The following is a 20,893-nucleotide window of genomic DNA, read 5'->3' as shown; positions in this document are numbered from 1 at the left end:
CAATAAATTGTGCTATCATCAGCATATATGAATTTCAGACAAATGGCTCTTACCTTCAGGTCTTTGTGATAGAACAATTCTGCTGTTACAATAATCAACAACATTTATAAGCCGGTGGAAATACCTACGCGCTTCACGTTCAATCATCCGTCCATGGTTTACCTTCACCACAAAAAAATTATTAGACACAGACAAATTTTTTCTTGTACTGTTAAAGATGGAATTCATGTATCCTGATCCAACGCAACAACACTTAGAATGCCAAGAAATGATGATTGAATAAGCAAATTAGTCTCATGATTTATGAACTCCAAAGGTGGCCAATTAATCACCATTTTGAACTGATTGAAATTGAAAAGAAGAAAAAAACAAGATTTCATTCACTCACAATTTTGTCCAAAAGCTCCCAACCAGTCATAAACTCCAAAACAGTATATATCTTTGTCAGAGAACTTGACAAAAGAGTAAACCGTGTTGAAAATGAATTTGACTTCTTTTATTGCAGATTTACTTCCTAATAAAGTAAATCCTGTTTAGTTGGAAGGTATACACTAATGAAAATGCTAAAGTATACGCAAACAAGACAGCATTTATATGGTGTCTATCATATATGTGTGCTTAGGTATAAGCTACTTCTATAAAAAAATTCAAGTAGAGCTATAAGGTGTTTTCACAAGCTATCTTGGAGAGCTTATGGAAATAAGTTGAAAACAACTTATGAATATGTCATAAACTACTTCTTAAGCTCTCTAAAACAGTGTCACAAGTGCTTATGAATTCCTAGTAATTTTTATCTACTCTATATATTCTATATTCATTTGATGTGAGAAAAGTTTTTAAAAAAATAAATAATAGTCATTTTTTTAAATCAAATAATATTTCAATAGATCTATCATCTATCAAATTTATTTTTTTGACAAAGATCTATCAAATTTATTATTTCCAATAAATAAATAAAAAATTATAATCAAAGTTGCACCACCGGTTATATAACTACCTAGTAGTATATCCCTATAAAAGAAACAACAATACCTAGCAAGCCTCCACACAAGTGAAAACCTAACGCAGTTCCTGAAGAAAAAACCCTAACGAGTTCTCCCATGTCACCTATTTCTCTTTCAGCAAATGGAACACATATCTCAATGAAGAGAGAATCTCTTGCAGAAGACTATGCTGATAAAAAGAAGAAACCTCCACACAAATTCATGTTGAAAATCAAAAGCAGTCCTCTCGTCTTTCCTGCGATTTCCCTTTCAGCATACGGAAAGAAGATTCCGGTGAACAGACACTCTCTTGCAGAAGACAATGAAAAGAAGAAGCCAATGAAAGCAACCACTAATCGTCAACATCAACCTCTTTCAGCAAAAGGATCTCAAAACACAGTGAAGAGAAACTCTCTTTCACAAGACCTTGACGATGAATACGAGGAGAATAAGAAAGCAACCACTGGGAACAACAAACAGGTACAGATCAAGCCAGAAAGAAACAGAAACAAAATAAAGATAATTTTTCTTCTGAAGAGGAAAACAAAGACAGTTATAGAACAAGGTCAATCCTCAAAAATCTTCTGTGGTATATGCTTTGATTCTGTAACAGACTCTAACATGTTTTCAACTGGCTGCAATCATCCCTTTTGTACTAAATGCATATGCAAGTATGTGAAGAATCAAATAACAGAAAAAGTGGTGAAACTGAATTGTCCTGATCCAGAATGTTCCGTACGTTGAACTGAAACCAGAACATTTGCAATACATTTTACCTAAAAAAATCATTGTTGATTGGGAATCTGCAAACTGTGAGAATTCTATTTCTTTGAAGGACAAAATTTACTGTCCTTATAACAATTGTTCTCTTTTGATGGTGAATGACGCGGCATGTGCTGTTACAAGTTGTGAATGCTCTTCTTGTCATAGGTTATTTTGTGTGCAATGTAAAGTTCCATGGCACACAGATATGAATTGTCGGCAATTTCAGAAGTCAATGTCTGAAAACCAGTTGGATAAGAATTTTTTGAAGTTGGCTAAAAGAGAAAAGTGGCAGAGATGTCCAAAATGCTCAATGCATGTCCAGAAAACTGGTGGATGTATGCATATGCACTGCAGGTTGTATTGTATTGTTATATGATATCATACTTTCTCTAGCTTATCCCTAATAATTAATTTCACTAATTTTAAGTTTAATTATATCTATTATGTTGATGAAAAATTATTTATAACGACTCAATGCTTTTATCTTTTTCAGGTGTGGTTTTCACTTCTGCTACATGTGTGGTAGGCATTGGCAACAGGGGCATACTTGCAAACATACACGGTAACTCTATGAAACTCTTTGCATATGGAATTAAAAATAAGGCATATAAGAATGCATGTAATCCTTGTACCACACCAACAAAATTACACATATATTCACTCTAACAAAGATCACTAATAAAAGTTCTAAGAAAAGACTTGAAATCATTTTAAAGCTAAAGGTTCAGTTAAAATGTTTTTACAAGTTCTTTGTCAAAGAATTTTTCTTCAACTAAGACAAAGTGCTTTATAAGAAGGCATTGAAACTGACTAATTTTATTTTAAAATGTTGTTTGATCATCCAGAACTTGGGATATTATCGAAGTGTGCCTATTATTGGGTTTCCTATGTAATTGTATCTTAAGTGAAATGTGAACTCAAGACTTGGAATAAAAGATTTTTTGTGGAGATGTTCACATGCAAGTGGATGCAGCTTTATTGGTTTAGAGAACTAAGGAACAATTGTATTCTTATGGCATCTCAGATAATTTGCAAGCTCAAGAATTTCAAACCTAACTTGATCTTTCTCAATCATTCTTATCAAGAAACTATTTGGAAGGATAAATCTAGGGTTGTATGATTTTCTATGGATATCGAAAATATTGCTTTCTTTCATAATCTAGGGTTGTAATATTTGCTATGGATAAATCTAGGATAATACTGCTGCCAAAATCAGGCATGTGGACCATTGAACATGTTCTTCGGTACTTAGATCATCTACAACATAGCACTCCATTTTGGGTGCTTAAGTGGGTCATCCATGTACACATCATCTATTTTTTTAATTTTCAATGATATTACTTAATAAGCACCAATCTCTCCAACCCAACACCTCATAAAATGGATCCTATTAATAACTCATTGTCATTGTATTTCAACAAAGTTTATTGATTTTTGTACAATTTATTACATATATGACCCACGAAAATTAAAGAGAGAGAGAGGGTGCTTATATAGCCATCCTTCTCTATAAGCACCAAACATTTTCTTAACATGAGGGTGCTTATTAATTCCGATGTTAAATAGGTGAAGTACCCACCTTTGTGGATGCTCTTAGGTTATTTTTATGCTTCTCCTAATTTTTGTGTGCTTAATGACTTGATTTATTTTGTGATCCCTTCTTTTAAATTTTGGGAGATTAACTGTTGGATTATCATTATCGCACAAGTTCAATCGGAGTGTAGAAATATAATGAGAGTTAGTTTTTGTTGAGTCAATCTTTGCTCCATTTAGCCTTCCTCAATTTATTCCTTTTCAATGCATAGATGTGTGACACATAGTAAAAATAAATCCAAAGGTTGAGATTAAAAGGTTAACATAAACACTTATCCATCTTATTCCTCTCATCATCCCCATCACTGTTACACCAGACCCATCTCTCTTCTTCTCATCGCCTCTCTCTCTACCACCACTACCGCCGCTGCCGCCGCCGCCGCCGCCCCTCTCTTCTCATCCAAAATGAGACTATCACCAATGTTAACAAAACATTTGCTCTGTAGAAAACAAAATCAGATCCATTGACATCAAATCAACAGCATAAACACAAATTAATTTTTCTATTTCATACATCTTATCTAACTAACTATTTCACGGCTTCCAAAGTTTAAAATTATTAGGTCTATCAATTCAAAAAAATGCAATTAAAGAGCAGTCACCGAACAAATTATGAACTTATTCAAACAAACATTCGCAAATATTCATCACTGAAAAATAATCAGCATTTAAAAAAAATGTCGTTATTACAGATTGAATCATTGAATAAATCATGTTCAACCAATTTATAAAAAATAAAAAAAAGATGATGAGAAGAACACGTGAAGATGAACAATCACGAGCTCTCTGCAATCGTTCTCAACCTCCCCCGTTCACCACCAATGCCGTTGAATATTTCCAATCATCCACCGGAGCAACCGTTACGGCGTTTACCTCCACCTCAAATCTCACCTGCGGGTTTTGCCTCCTTTCTTCTAGGAATTTCGATGGCTTTGATGTTTTGCGGATCAGTCACGTTCTTTATTGGGTTTGTTTTGATGCGGCGGCGGCACCGGTGAGAGGGATTCAGATGGGCAGGGATGATGTTTAGAAGAAGGAGGTTGGTGTGCTGTTTCAGATACAGGAGAGGAGCATGATGGTTTTTTTTAACATTTTAATCTCAGCCCTTCGTTTTAGTTTGCCACATGTCAGTCATCTATGAGTTGAAATGGGATAAATTGAAGCTTCCTAAATGGAGCAAAGATGAACTCGTTTTTGTTAGGGTGTGGAGGCACAAATTTTAAAGCTTCAACAAATGGACTCAAACTTTCCACTAATTATAGGTTTTCTTGTTCGCTCGTATGTGAGATCGATTTCTTAATTTTCAACTCCACCTCAAGTCCAAACAAGACTCTTTTATTTTTTATTTTTTTCGGGATTGTCCTCAATGAGCCAAGTCTATTTTGGAAACTAATTTCACCATAAGCCTTATACATGCGGCCAATATGCTCTCTTTTGATTCGGTCGTCGTGGTGATATGTCTCGTCACGCTCGTACTCAAGCAGTGTGTGTGGCCTTAAGGGCTTTCATTAAACTGCTCCCATGTACCATATTGTAACGTGGCACATCAAATGGTCCATTAATCAACGACCCATTTGGCTGATGGAATCATGAACATTAACCACGAACAGGGAAACAAATCCCTATCATTGATTTTCTGACATAAATGTAGAGTGTGTTAATCGAAATTTCTTAATTCCTATTTATATTCTTCTTTTGTTCGAAAGCATACTCATCTCCTATGATTTCGGTCGCATTTTCCATCATCATCCTTGTTTAAGATCCATTCAATTATATTGTACTAGTGGTAAGCACAATAGTATATACCCAACCAACAATTTGCTTAACAAGGGTCTGAGTGTTTTGGAGGAGCCTGACTCCTATATTTATACTAGCTATGACCTAGGAGGAAGCAGGACCATTTCCCTCCACTTCCCACACCAGCTCTCCTCCCTCCTCCCCCAATTCCCATTTAGTCAGCAGTCACATGCCTAAAGAAAGGGCGACTTGGTTGAAGTATATCATGGGAGCACAACTATTATCATGAAAACGTACGTCCTAATTCGGCTTACAAGTTTTCCACATAAATCTCATGAAAAAGAATTTTAATAAATTATTAATCCTAAAAAAGTAAATACCAAATTAATAATAACATTAGGACATAATAGGGACTAAAAGTTGAAGAAATTCTTTAGAAATATTAAAACAAAAAAAGTTGAAGAAATTTTTAAAAAGACTAAAACGGTTCGATTAAAACGATTTATAGGGACTAAAAGTTGAAGAAATTTTTTAAAAAGACAAACGAAAAAGTTGAAACATAGTTTTATTAAAAAATAACAGCCAATCATATGTGATGAGTAAAACATACACCATTCGTCATAAGCATATAATATCATCCTCTCCTTATCACTTAAGTAGGGATCGTTAAATTGAATTAACGGATCATGAAGTAATAAAAAGCTTCACATCACATGGAAACAAAAAGTAATCAACTCACTTCTAATCACTGATGGTACACTTGTATAGGTACCGCGTGAATAAACAACCATTTTGTCTCTTAACGTGGGAGGCGTTGTATCAAAATTGGACATATTTCATAAATGTCTTTTTACTTGTAATTATTTTATGGATAAAATATACAAACAAAAAACTCATTTGAGTATTAAAATAATTATCAAAAGACACTTCAAGGATCAAAATGGTTAAATAAAAAGATATTTGATGACTCGTTTGCAATTTTGATATAATAAATGAAATTATCTCACACCTTAAGGGATATTGAAGGTTGTTTAGCCATACCACATTCGGGTTCAATAATGAATTGCAAATATAATCATGACTTTAAGAGAGATGCACACTTATTCCAAAATAAAATCCGATTGTTATTATACAACAGTAATTAAACATTGTTCATATGCTATCAAGCATTTTCGGTATAACATCAAATTCAACAAATCAGCTACCCCTAATTTTGTCAAAAAAAAAAATAAAAACAACAAATCAGCTACCCCTAATAAAGTACCAACCTTAAATCAGCCACACTCTTAGACGAAAGTGGTGAATGAGGCCTGTTATCATGGTTTTTGGGTGCCAAGCCATTAATTGGACTTGAACCTTTTGACCGTTGATATCTCTCTTTTTTCTTGGGAAGGGAAAAATTGAGAAAAAACCCTTAGATTCTAAGTTCGGGGGTCGGTTTTACTACGGGAAGGTGTTAGGCACCCGGAGTAACTATAGTCCTCTATAGGAGCCGTTTTCCTAAGTTAATTTCTACGCTTATTTTTACTTACTTTTTGAAAATGGGAGGTTTATTTAGTTAAGAATGGGGGAGAGAAGAAGTAGAATTGGATTTTATTTCGGCTTGGATGAGTTTTGACTCATTGCCTACGTACCCTTTTAAGGGATCAAAACCGTTCGTAGTTCTTGCTAAAAAGACTTGTTTTTGTTTTAATTGTTTGATTTTAAGTTTTGAAAAAAAAGGTTTTGAAGAAGGAGATTGGGAGGCTTCATGAGCATTAGATTTAGCAAAAAAAGCGAGGTTTGATTAGTGATTAGAAAGGAAGTCTAAATGATTAAGATGGATTGAATTTTTCTTAAGAAAAAAAAGAAAGGAAAAAAATGAAGTGTTGACTTCATATTTATTATGAAAATTTTTGAAGTGAAGTTCAATTGTTTTTTTTGGAAAAAGGATGGATTTTCTCTAAGGGTTTAAAACCTAAACGCTTGTCTAACCATACAATCCTATGCATACATCTAAGGTGAGTGTGTGCGTGTCGGTGCGCCATAGTGTCCATAGTCCATATTACAAAAATTGCCTAAATACATTCTATGGCCCCTTTGCCAAGCTACAAACCAATGATAACAAATTACATTACCAAATGAATTAAAACTTGTAAAAAAAAAATAAATGCTAAGCTAAAGAAAGTGGAGAGAGTGGTGGAATGCTATGAAAGGTATGGCACATGAGATGAAATGGTTAGTAATCATAAAGCACACAATAGTAGGAAGTAATCAAAAGGAAATGCATAAAAATGGCAAAGAAAAGGTAATAAAGTGGCAATGAACCTAAAAACTTTGATGTGATACCTAAAGGTGCTTGCAACCCATAATCATCACATCATGGCAATTTTGCAAGAAATTTGGTTTCAAGCCATGACATGAAATTAATGGAAACATATGCAAGCAAGGTATCACACCAAATTCATAGAGAAATTTGACACTTTATTCTCTAAAACAAACATTTGTTGCTTGTAAAACAAGAAATCCATAAAATCATATTCAAAACAGCAAAAAGAAGCACATGTCCAGAGGCATATTCATCATAAGATATGGTATCATTTATTCATAACACATATCAAAGTATCAAGAACAAAAACATAGCAAAAAGTATACCAAAAGTGTAAAAACACATGGAAATTTGTTCATGCCATTTTGATATTTTTTACATGCAGGAAAACACCATAAAAATGCCAAAAATGTACCAAGAAACAACTAGGATTTTTTAGAAATTTTGTAAACAAGAATGAGCAGGCCACAGGTGCAAATAGCAAAGAAAATGGTGCAAGCAGCAAAAGAAGCAAAAAAACGTACAACAGAAGGCCCAGCCCAAAACCAGAGGAAACGGATCTCACAGGGATACTCAGGGACCGTTGGATTGATCCAAGGTCCCAAACCCTAGATCTAAGGGCTCACAACGCAGGGGATTGGACCGGTCTTGAACCGGTCCGGTCTAGCGCCCTATATAAAACCCTAACGCGCCGGTTTTTTCATTTGTCACACACCTTTCTCTCTCTAACTCTTCTCTCTTCTCTCATCTCTCTCTAAACCCTCACCGCCGGTGAGGATGAAGCCACGGCGGAGACCTTGAAGGTCCGCCGGAAGCTTCATCTTCTCCGGCGCGCCTAAACCACTCCGGTGACCTAATTTTCCAGAACTTCAAAGTTTCTACATCAAACGATTCGCCTTCTTACCCTAAACACGAATCCGGCATTTGTTTTTTTGAAAACGGCTTGGAACGACGTAGATCTTGAAAAAGCTTTTACGGTTTTGAAATGATTTTTGATTTTTTTGAATGAGATCATTTAGATCTTTAAAGATCTACATCGTTTCGTCGTTTGATTACTTTTTGACGCCTGTTTTCGCTTTCAAAACGTTGATCCTTACGGATCTAGATTTTGATGTTTACGGTTATGGTTTTCTTTGAATTCTGGAACCTTTGGATCTGTTTTGCTTGCGTGATTTTTAGGTTTAACAGTGATATTGCTTTTGAAAAAGAGTATGAGTTTTACCTAAGGTTTTGGTTGAAACCTTTAATGGAGGAAAACCTTTGGGAAAAACTTGAATGTTCTTGACGGTTTTGATGATTTTGCTTGCTTTTGGACCGAAAATAAATCGGTTTACCGGTTCATCTTCATCTTCTCTGATTCTTTCTCTGCTTCTCTGTGATTACGTGCTTGAGCTTGCTTCAACGTTTTTTGAATCTGCGTGAAAAATCCCTATGATCAGTGCTTGAGCTTGCTTCAATGTGAGCTCGCACTTTGAATTGTAGGGGAAATCTTCAATCCGGTGATGAAGATTCACACGAATCTCTGAGGATTGATGTGAAAATCAATGAATTTGTGTATGAATTTGGTTCTGGAAATCTTAGGGTTCTTGTGTTCTTGGTGATTTCTCTGTGATTTTCTTGGTTTGATCTAACTGACAAGAAAGAGAAAAATTGAATCTGTTTTGGTGAAGTGGCGTGTAATCAAAATGGCTTTGATTCTGACTCAATGCTTATATAGTTGACATGTGTACACTTGAGCCAATGAAAATGTGACACCTGGATTTGTATGGAAATGGCACGGCCTGGACCTGAAAAATGAACTTTGGACTTTTCTGCAAAAAATAAAACTTCAAGGACTAAACTGCAATTTGACAAAAAAGACTGAAATGAAAATTAAAAAAAGGTGGACTGAACTGCAATTTTGGAACTCTTTGAGGACAAAAATGCAAAAATAATAAAAACACTAAAAATTAAAATAAAATTGGTAATTTGACCAAACGTAAAGCGAAACACAAATAAAATTGACAAAACGGACTAAAACGAACCAATGGCCTAAATGAGGTACTTCAAAGTAACCTCCCCATGCCAAAATTTCGTGTGAAATGACCAAAATGCCCCTAGGGCTAAAAATGACCTAAACAGATTCAAATTGACTTGACGCTGACTCAGACGCAAATTTGAAATGAATTTTAACAAAGTTTACTGATGACATGTTTAAAAATAATCTGAAAAGACTCAGAGACAGTCACAAGGATGAAAATGGGTCCCACTGCAGGAAATGACCAAAATACCCTTCTGTATGACTTTTTGCAAATTTTGAAATAAACTGTAGAAAAAGCAATGTAATGATTCAGAGACACTTTCGAATGACTTACAAGACAAGTAAAGACATTTTGAAAGGTTTTATGCAAGAAAAACAGAGGTAAAAATAGGATTGAAAACACTGCGTAGCAGAGACAATTTGAACTGTGCAGTTGAAATTTGATAATTGACAAAGTTTGAAATGAAATTGGGCCCAGTATTTTTAGGTCCAAAAACAGGGTATAACAGCTGCCCCTATTGAAGTTTCTTTGTCTGGAGAGTCAAGAGACGGAGTCTTTGGCTTGACAGGACGAAGATACTTAAATATTAGCATTTGCACCGTGTTTGGACGTAAAAATACGCCTACCCATTTTCAAATAATATGCATGCCATGCATCATTTGGATTATGAATGCAAGACCTCATGGGGATTGGAATTAACAAAATATGTCGTATCCATTGCGGGATTGGTAGACATTGACAAAGATAGTGAATAGCAGAGTAACGGGAAACTAGAAACAAGTTGGACAGGTACAAGCTGCTCTTGGATTCAAACTAGCCACTTGACCGGGAATGAAACAAACAGACAACTGCGAGTTGTTCTTATGGATTCGAACTGGTAACTCCACAGGGGATAGAGGTTATTGGACAAACATGAGTTGTTCTTATGGATTCGAACTGGTAACTCACTTGGGTATATTGGAAAGTGCGAGTTGTTCTTATGGATTTGAACTGGTGACCCGACTGGGAAAAAAAGAAAATTGGCAAGTACGAGTTGTTCTTACGGATTCGAACTGGTGACTCGACTGAAAACATGTAAAATTGGCAGGTACGAGTTGTTCTTAAGGATTCGAACTGGTTACTCGACTGAAAGCAAGGCAAAAAGACAGGTGCGAGCTTGTTCTTGGATGCGAACTGGTTACTCCACCGACAGAAACAGATAGCCAGGTACAAGCTGCTCTTGGATTGAGCTAGGCACTCGACCGATAACATTGAAAAGTAAACGGGTACAAGTCGTTCTTGGATGCGAACTAGTAACTTGACCAAACAGAAACACATTCACTGGGGATTGGTTTGTTGACAAAATATAGATTGAGATTGACTTGACGTCGATTTGAATTGAAAGGTAAAAATTGACTGATATTATTGGCTCACAAGGTTTTGACAGAGAACCTGACATGAGTATTGAATTGAGACTGATGTTGACATTGGAAATGCAATATGCATGGATGATATAACAATTTCATTAAATGCATGGGCACGTAATATGCATGATTATGCATGTATGAATGCTTGTAATGCATGACTGTTGGCATTTTGTAGGCACGACTTCACGGGGAAGACAAGACATCAGAGTATTGGGCACGTAGTGGCTCGTGCTATATTACACATTCTTGGAAATCCTCTTTGGAGATGACGTCGTTGGGAGACGTGTCGGAACCATAGCTGAGGGCAGGTAGCTATGCATCTTGCTGGGGATAGAATCTTGGAAGACCCGACCGGGGAAAACGCCGTTGTGCTGGGCATTTCAGCGCTGGGTATGTTGTAGACATTGCATCTGTGGTCAATGCTTTTGCATGTTATATTCTCATTTTCATTCATCATTTTTTTTCATCCCATTTTTGCCTGGATCGCCCTTTCGGGTTTTTGATCCACCGGGGAAATAAGTTCTTTTCAATGCCCCATTTTTGCCTGAACTGCCCTTTCGGGTTGTCAATCCAGCGGGGTGCTCATTTTTGCCTAAGCCGCCCTTTCGGGTTTTCGACTTAGCGAGCCTTTTCATTTTCATGCATTTTCATTCTGTTTTTTCATTCTTGCCATTGACCACAGACTATCCTGGAGGAGAACCTGCTTGTAGCATATATTGAAATAGACATTCACATACCCTCGCTCATGCATGTTTCATTTGATTGTACCCTGTTGCTCGGGTTTGCTTTTCAAAATAGACAAAAGGTTTTCAATTTTCAAAATGTTTGTTTCAAGCATTGTCATTATCAAAATAGAAAGAAAATGTTTTTGTATATAGCTTTGAAAGTAAAAAAGAAAACAGAGTTTCAAACAAAAGCACAGTCTCAAATTGATGTATAAGAGTGGTGGTCAGCCGAAGGCATGACTCCACGGATTCACAAAGCTTGGAAAATGGTAATTTTATTGGTTGGTGGTACATTGAACACAGCAATCATTACATTTCCTGGGAACTTTGAATCCACAAGTACAGAAGCTTTTTGATGAAGACGGTCATTAACAGCTGCAGATGCCCCCCAAGGGGGACGGTGGTTAGCCAGATATAGTTACTTGCCTTTTGTTTCAATCTCATTTTTGCATGAACCGCCCTTCCGGGTTTTCGGCTCATCGAGACGCTCATTCTTGCCTGAGTTGTTTACAATCTCAGCGAGCTTTTCATATATATTTTTTTGTCCCTTATTTTTGCCTGGACCGCCCTTTCGGGTTTTCGATCCACCGGGAAGCGCATTTTTGCCTAGGCCGCCCTTTCGGGTTTTCGACCTACCACGCTGTTCTTTTCATATTTCTAGGCAAAGTATTTCTTGACTATATCGGCATTCACTGGATTTGGAAGTTCTACACCATCCATGTGTGTAAGGATTAAAGCACCACCGGAGAAGGCCTTCTTGACAACATAAGGACCTTCATAGTTAGGCGTCCACTTGCCCCTTGGGTCGGGTTGCTGGCTTATCCTCCTTTTCAATACAAGTTCCCCTACCTTGAATTCTCGGGGATGGACTTTCTTATCAAAAGCAGTCTTCATTCTTACTTGATATGACTGTCCACGAGCCATGGCATCCATACGTTTTTCCTCAATCAAATTCAACTGATCATACCGGCTCTGGCACCATTCAGCCTCTGATAACTTTGCTTCCATGATCACACGGAGAGATGGGATCTCCACTTCCCAAGGAAGAACTGCTTCCATACCATATACAAGAGAGAAAGGGGTTGCCCCGGTTGAACTGCGCACGGTAGTACGGTATCCATGCAGAGCATAGGGTAACATCTCATGCCAGTCCTTGTAAGTGGTTACCATCTTCTGGACAATTCTCTTGATATTCTTGTTGGCGGCCTCAACTGCACCATTCATCTGAGGTCTATAGGGAGAAGAGTTATGGTGCTCAATTTTGAATTCTTCACAAAGAGCTTGCACCACATTGTTGTTCAGGTTAGTACCATTGTCGGTAATAATCTTGCTGGGAACACCATATCGACAGATGATGTTGTTCTTGATGAACTTAGCTACCACTTGCTTGGTCACATTGGTATAAGATGCTGCTTCAACCCACTTGGTGAAGTAGTCAATTGCCACTAAGATGAAACGATGACCATTTGAAGCCTTTGGTTCAATTCTTCCAATCATGTCGATACCCCACATTGAGAACGGCCATGGGGATGACATAACGTTGAGAGCGTGCGGAGGCACATGAATCTTATCAGCATAGATTTGACATTTGTGGCATTTCCTGGCGTATTGGTAGCAATCATGCTCCATGGCCATCCAGTAGTAACCTGCCCGTAGCAACTTTCTTGACATAGTATGCCCTGTAGCATGGGTCCCGAAGGTACCGTCATGTACATCATGCATTAACTGCTCTGCTTCGTGTTCATCAACACATCTTAGCAATACCATGTCATAGTTCCTCTTGTACAGAATATCTCCATCTAACAGGAATCTACCGGCCAATCTTCTCAGGGTCTTCTTATCTTGTTTGGAAGCACCCGGCGGATACTCACGGCTCAGCAAGAACTGCTTGATGTCATAGTACCAAGGTCTATAGTCAACCCCATTTTCACCAGCCTGATCGATCACATCCCCAATAGCAAACACATGCGAAGGTCTTTCAAGGCGTTGCACTTTGATTAATGGCACATCATTCCAATGGTTTACTCGAAACATGGAAGATAGAGTAGCAAGAGCATCAGCCATTTGGTTCTCATCACGAGGAATATGGTGCAGCTCAACCTTTGTAAAATATGTCAGAAGACGTCTCGCATAATCACGATAAGGAATCAAATTAGCATGGTGTGTCTCCCATTCACCCTTTATCTGATTGATGACGAGCGCAGAATCTCCATAGATGTCGAGGTGCTTGATTCTCATGTCAATTGCTTCCTCGATCCCGAAGATGCATGCTTCATACTCAGCCATGTTGTTGGTACATTCGAACAGAATTCGAGCGGTGAAAGGAATGTGATGCCCCTGCGGGGATACAATGACTGCCCCAATTCCCTTACCATAAGCATTGACAGCACCATCAAAGACTAAACCCCACTTGCTATTGGGATCTGGACCTTCATTAATCAACGGTTCTTCACAGTCTTTGGATTTCAAATACATGATCTCTTCATCAGGGAAGTCGAATTCAATTGGTTGATAGTCATCAAGAGGTTGATAAGCAAGGTGATCGGCGAGAATGCTACCTTTGATTGCCTTTTGAGTTTTGAACACAATATCATATTCAGACAAAAGCATCTGCCAGCGTGCAATCTTTCCAGTAACAGCAGCTTTCTCAAAGATATACTTGATCGGATCCATTCTGGATATCAACCAAGTTGTATGATTCACCAAATAATGACGCAGGCGTTTGGCAGCCCAAGCTAGAGCACAACAAGTCTTCTCAAGCATTGTATACCGAGTTTCACAATCGGTGAACTTCTTGCTTAGATAGTAGATAGCGTGCTCTTTCTTTCCAGTTTCATCTTGTTGACCAAGCACGCATCCCATGGATTCATCAAACACTGCCAAATACATAATCAAAGGCCTTCCTTCCACGGGTGGGACAAGGATAGGTGGTTCCAGCAGGTAATTCTTGATGCTATCAAAAGCTTCTTGGCATTCATCATTCCATACAACAGGCTGGTTCTTTCTAAGTAGCTTGAAGATCGGCCCGCAGGTTGCAGTCATATGAGATATGAATCGGGAGATGTAATTCAAACGTCCCAAGAAACCTCTGACTTGCTTCTCTGTCTGTGGAGCTGGCATTTCTCGGATGGCCCGGACTTTATCAGGATCGACTTCAATGCCCTTTTGGCTGACAATGAAGCCTAATAACTTTCCGGACCTGACACCGAATGTACATTTGTTGGGATTCAATCGCAGCTTGTATTTTCTCAACCTTTCAAACATCTTTGTTAAATATTCAACATGCTGCTCCTCATCTGCTGACTTCACAATCATGTCATCCACATATACCTCAACTTCTTTGTGAATCATGTCATGAAACAAAGTAGTCATTCCCCTTTGGTAGGTAGCACCAGCATTGATTAGGCCGAACGGCATCACTTTGTAGCAGAAGGTACCCCATGGAGTGATAAAAGATGTCTTTTCTCTATCTTCAGGAGACATCTTGATTTGATTATAACCGGAAAAACCGTCCATGAAGGAGAACACCTTAGATTGAGCAGTATTATCAACAAGCACATCAATATGAGGTAATGGAAAGTTGTCTTTCGGACTGGCTTTGTTCAAGTCCCTGAAGTCAACACACATCCGGACCTTACCATCCTTCTTTGGCACAGGCACAATATTGGCAACCCATTCGGGATACTCAACTGTCATGAGGAAACCCGCATCAATCTGCTTTTGAACTTCATTCTTGATCTTGAGAGCCATATCAGGATGAGTCCTTCTCAATTTCTGCCTGACGGGAGGACATTCAGGCTTGGTAGGGATCCGGTGCTCCACAATCATAGGGTCTAGACCTGGCATATCTTCATAGGACCATGCAAAAATATCCGGATATTCCCGGAGGAGTCGGATGATCTTCTGTTTAACCCCTTCCTCTAGAGTAGCACCAATCTTGATTTCTCGCTTGTTTTCCTCGGTACCTATGTTAATAAGCTCAATCTCTTCCTGATGAGGTTGAATGGCTTTCTTTTCTTGCTCAAGTAACCGAGTAATCTCATATGGTATGTCATCACCTTCCTCATCTTCGGCTTCATACACAGGGAATTCAAAACTTGGAGGAACCGTAGGACTACTGTGTTCAACGGGTTTATTATGGTTCAACCTGCATATAATGATTGGATGATTTTAGAAAATGGTTTTTTTTTTTTTTTCATGCAGATTTTTGAAATTAATAAGAAAATACAGACGTTTTGGTTTTTTCTGGCATTACCATTGTTTCCAAGGGAAAAAAAAAAGCACTAAAAAAAAAAAAAAAAAAAAGTAGTCGTGGAAGAAACGACAAAATTTTATTAATCAACGGCAATGTCGAAACAAACATGCCCTTACAGAAAATATCACTCTCGCTTTGGGCAGAGCGAGAGGATTGTTATTTTGAAAACAAAGCATTAAAGCAACAAGACACATTACTTAGAAACATGCATGATTGAAGGAATGTCAATGGCATCCCAATTTGTCGCAATGCCTCCTGGTGTAACAAATACAGGCCTGAGACCAGATCCAGTGGCTTCTTCAGAGATAGCATTAACAAACCCTGCACTGTGGAAGACTCCCGAGGAAACCCTTGATGACGGGGAGAACCCGTGACCTTCTTTACGCTTGTTCTCACAGAGCTGTATCACCTTGCCCCAACCGGCAGTCTGACCGTCCTGAATAACCTTCTGAGCATCTTTCAATGAAGCCATAGCAGTCCCAGCTTTCTTAGGCTCCGCACCTTCAATGGTCAATCCTTGGAAAGCAGTCCCTTCAGCAGACCCTGCTTCAATACAAGAAAAGGAAGATAGCTGGCTAACTAAGTATGCCTCTTCACCATGAATGGTAACAAGCTTTCCATTCCTTATGAATTTCAACTTCTGATGTAAGGTAGAGGTTACCGCACCTGCATCGTGTATCCACGGTCTTCCCAGCAGGCAACTGTAGGATGCATTAATGTCCATCACTTGGAAAGTAACCAAGAAATTCTCAGGGCCAATGGTTATCGGCAAGTCTATCTCTCCCAGCACATTCTTTCGAGATCCATCAAAAGCTTTGACCAAGAAAGTACTTCTCCTCAACGGGGTCCCACGGTAGCTCAACTGATCTAGAGTCGTCTTGGGCATTACATTGAGAGAGGAACCGGTATCCACCAACACATTTGATATCATGTCTGATTTACAATTCACCGAGATGTGTAAAGCCAGATTGTGACTCTTTCCCACTTCCGGCAACTCTTCTTCACTAAACCAGAGGTTGTTGTAAGCAGTAATATTTCCCACTATGCCACCGAAACGATCTACCGTAACTTCGTGGTCAACATATGCCTGCTCCAGCACTTTCAACAAGGTATTCCTGTGAGCCTCGGAGCTCAAGAGCAATGACAATACAGATATCTTTGAAGGAGTCTGCAGCAATTGATCAACGATCTTGTAGTCGCTCCTCTTTATTATTCTCAGAATCTCATCTAAATTCGAATCCTCTATAGATTTGCCTGGCTGATTCATATCTGTAGCAATGGGTGAAACAACGGTTGGAGTTGCTTCTTCAACTTGTGGAGCGATTGGCGTAGCTACCTTCTTCTGAAATAACGGCGGACGGACTTTCCCGCTTCTTAGCGCTGCAGAAGTCCCTTCGGCAATGTTGCTTACTGTGGCAAAGGAGGCTAGAGGCACCTCTACTCCATTTTCTATCATAGTAGCATTGTATTTGTATGGAACAGCCTTATCCGAAACATAAGGAATTGGTCCTGGCAACCTTATCACCAAAGGCTCAGCATTCTTCTTCAAAGGTGTACTCTTGACAGGCGGATCGTGAAAAACCGGCACAATCACGCAAACATCACTGACAGTCAGAAGATTATCATTCATCAAGCTTTGGATGTCTTCTTGAACAGTATAACAACCCAAAGGATCACGGAGACATCCCAGACACTTGGCATGATCATGATTGAACAGAGAAGCTTTGCACAGCTTGATGTGTAGAGGTACCAGAGGAGTTGCGACGTTGCGGACATCAAGTCTCGGAGCTTCTTCACACACCTCGATCATATTCACAGCGGCATGATTTGGAAGAGGATTGTCGAGGACGTGTGGGACATTATTCTCAAAAGTCAGCTTTCCCTGATCAATGAGCTTCTTCACGATATACTTCAAAGCATAACACCCCTCGACATCATGACCTAAGGCACCTTGATGAAAGTCACATTTAAGATCAGACCTGAACCTTGGAGGCAACGGATCAGGTGGTGGCTTGCCCTGTCTAGTTGTACAATGACCTCTCTGGAGTAAGGTTGGAAGAAGTTCTGCATACAACATTGGTATAGGAGGAAAAGTAGGCCTAGCTTGCTGATTTTGTTGTTGTTGTTGAACCGGCAACTGTTGTTTCATCTGTTGGGCAATTGCATTGACGGGCACTTGAGGCTGGCCCGGTGGCAAAGGGTACTGATGATAAAACGGTGGGAAGAACGGATGCTGAGAATATGGCATATATGGGTATGACGGAGGCATTTGAGCCGCATTGATGGGAGCAACGGTAGCCATGGATTGACCGGCTCCAGCTGACACCATCCCCACTTCAGTTTCTTTCTTCTTGTGGTGTCCATTACCATACCTCTTCGATGCACTCGTAGAAGATTCAGCTTTCTCAAACACAATGATTCCATCCCTGACTGCTTCCTCAAGACGGGTTCCCATAGTGACCATCTCCGAAAAGTTGTTCGGGGCAGCGATGATCATCCTCTCAACATAATCTTTCTTCAACGTCTTTAAGAACGTCTGGGTCATTTCTTCCTCATCTAAAGCAGGAGTGATACGGGCAGCCGCCCCTCTCCACCTTTGCGCATATTCACGGAAACTTTCCTCCTTCTTCTGAGATAGGGACCTGAGAAACTCCCTATTTGGCCTCAGTCGAGTGTTAAACCCATAATGGCTCTTGAAAGCGGTGGCTAACTCATCAAAGGTGTGGATGTCATTCTTACTCAAACTAGTATACCACTCTGCGGCATCCTCCATCAGACTATCCTGAAAACAGTGGATCATAAGGGAATCATTGTCTTTGTAATTGCCCATCTTCCGGACGTATTTGATGATGTGATTTTGAGGACAAGTTAGCCCGTTGTACCGGTCGAAGTCCGGAATCTTGAACTTTTTAGGAACATCCACTTTTGACACTAAGCAAAGGTCTTGAGTTTTGACAGAGTCTGCACTCCCTCGATTGGCCTGGATTTCGTGACGGAGTTCTTTAGCAAGTTCCTCCATCATCTCTTCCATAGTCTTGGTTACGGGGATGCTTCTGCGCTGTGTGTTGATGTTAATACCTTGAGGCAGAGTGTGGACCAGAGGCTCAGTGACGGCTACTGTTGTTTGTGGCAAAGTAGCAATGACGGAGGCGGCATTTGTTGCCGGGATCAAAACATTGTTAGCAGTGCCCGAGGTACTTGCTGTAGCGACGGGAGTGAAGAACGGTGGAAGCCCATACGGAAACCCCACTGGCATAGTAAAGCGATTGTCTGCAGAAGTGGTAGGGAGCACGCTTGTAGTTACTGGTGCAGCTGTGGTTGTAGGGATAGCTGTAGCTGATTGCTCTTGAGCAGCTAGTAGAGCAGTCATGACGTCATTAGCTTTAGCCAATTCCTCCTTTAGAGAGGCTACCTCGGTGCGAAGCTGAGCGTTCTCTTCTTCCATAGCCCTTTTCTTTCTTCTGTATTCTCTGGTTCGATCAATTCTATCTGGTTCGTAAACTCTCTGAGCACGAGCCACCTTTCACACTGCGGCAGAGGAACCAGGAGATAGTGAGCACTTGGAAGCCTTTGTGACCAATGCATGATGCATATGATGCATGATATGCAAATGCGAATGCAAAAGACTTATTTTTTTATCGAAGGATTTTAAAACAAATTAGAAATCTTGCAAATAAACAAAATTACACAACATTTTCAACAAGGTAAACAAATAGAGATCTCAAGCATAGGAAGTAGTCGGAAGATCATCGGACTCGGAATCTGAATCACAGTATCTGTCAAAGAAGTCTCGTCGTCCTCGGGCTCTCTTGGAATCCCTCATAAGCAGCTCGTCTTTCTCTTCTAGTTCCCTCCGGGCCTTAGCTAGCTCTTTCTTCAACATCAGATTCTCATGAGTCTTCTGCTCATCTCTACCATCCAAAGTCATGATTAGATTCTCGGCTTGATTGTACCGAGCTTTCCACACTTGCTTCTCACGACTCTCCATAGCTAGATGCTCCTGATACATATCCTGAGTCGCGGGGAGTAGAGGTAGAGGCATAGATGGAGTAGACGAAGACACGTATCTCATAGCTGGATAAGGCATACCAATCTCCTCAGCTCGATCTATCACCCACTGAGTATAAGCCTCATGAGCGACACCGGATCTCACACCTAGATGCTTCACACTCTTCCTTCGGACCTTAGACCAAGCATCCATGAAAGCTTTCCTTTGTCCGGTAGGAGCATTCGCGTAGAAGAAGAACTCTGGAGATGTAGCAAGATTAATGGGCTTCGATTTCATAGGGAAACCGAACTGTCTCATAGCAAGCTCGGGGTTGTAGTTGATTCCTCCACGGGTACCAAGAAGAGGTACATTGAGAAAGTCTCCACAACCCATGATGATTTCCTTGGCTTGAGCGGCGGGAGTGATCCAGACCACCTCATTAGGAGTGAGAGCCATAATCCGCTGCGAGTAGGACCAGTTTTCCGAGTTATCATGGAAGGAACTCGGAAGGTGCGAAATAAACCACCTATACAGAAGAGATGTGCAGCAAAGAATATACCCACGGCCCTTGAGAGTCCTGTCATGAATGGCGTGGTAGGTATCTGCTAGCAAAGGGGGAACCGGGTTCTTGGAATGAAAGATCTCGATAGCATTCATGTCCACAAAGTTGTCGAGGTTCGGAAAGAGAATGAGCCCGTAGATGAGCAAAGCAAGAATAGCCTCGAGTGTATCCTGACGAGTAGTACTGAGATTAGCCTGATCAAGAAGATACTTTGAAGTGAACCCCCGGATGTGAGACTTGGTAATAAGATGGTTGGAGACGTCGGAAGTCTTGAGGTAGAGATCCTTAGCGATAACCAGAGGAGTAAGAGAAGTCCCGGGACCGGTGAAAGGCGTCTTTTCGGCTATAGGTAAACCCACTAGATTGGAGTAAGCCTCGAGAGTAGGAACCAACTGGAAGTCCGGGAAAGTGAAGCAGCGGAAGCTCGGATCATAAAATTGCACCAGAGTGTGCACTAGCTTCTCGTCCACATCGGTTCGGAGCAAAGTAAGCAATCCCCCATATCGGAGTCGGAACCCTGTTTGACTCTTGACCTTGAGTGCCAACTCTC

The 20,893-nt window shown here is 39.8% G+C and overlaps 1 protein-coding gene across 1 annotated transcript; it reads left to right on the top strand.

The window, feature by feature from the left end:
• Nucleotides 1–1,100: 1,100 nt before the first annotated feature.
• LOC11431639 (E3 ubiquitin-protein ligase RNF14) lies at nt 1,101–1,727 on the top strand. The gene has a single exon (XM_024784968.1). It carries the CDS (start codon nt 1,101–1,103, stop codon nt 1,725–1,727), a length of 627 nt encoding a protein of 208 aa, XP_024640736.1.
• Nucleotides 1,728–20,893: the final 19,166 nt, after the last annotated feature.

The sequence above is a fragment of the Medicago truncatula genome, chromosome 5, assembly GCF_003473485.1.
Source record: "Medicago truncatula cultivar Jemalong A17 chromosome 5, MtrunA17r5.0-ANR, whole genome shotgun sequence".
NCBI classification, from domain to species: Eukaryota; Viridiplantae; Streptophyta; class Magnoliopsida; order Fabales; family Fabaceae; genus Medicago; species Medicago truncatula.
Note: the sequence above shows the minus strand (reverse complement) of the source record. Positions and strands in the feature narration are given on the sequence as shown.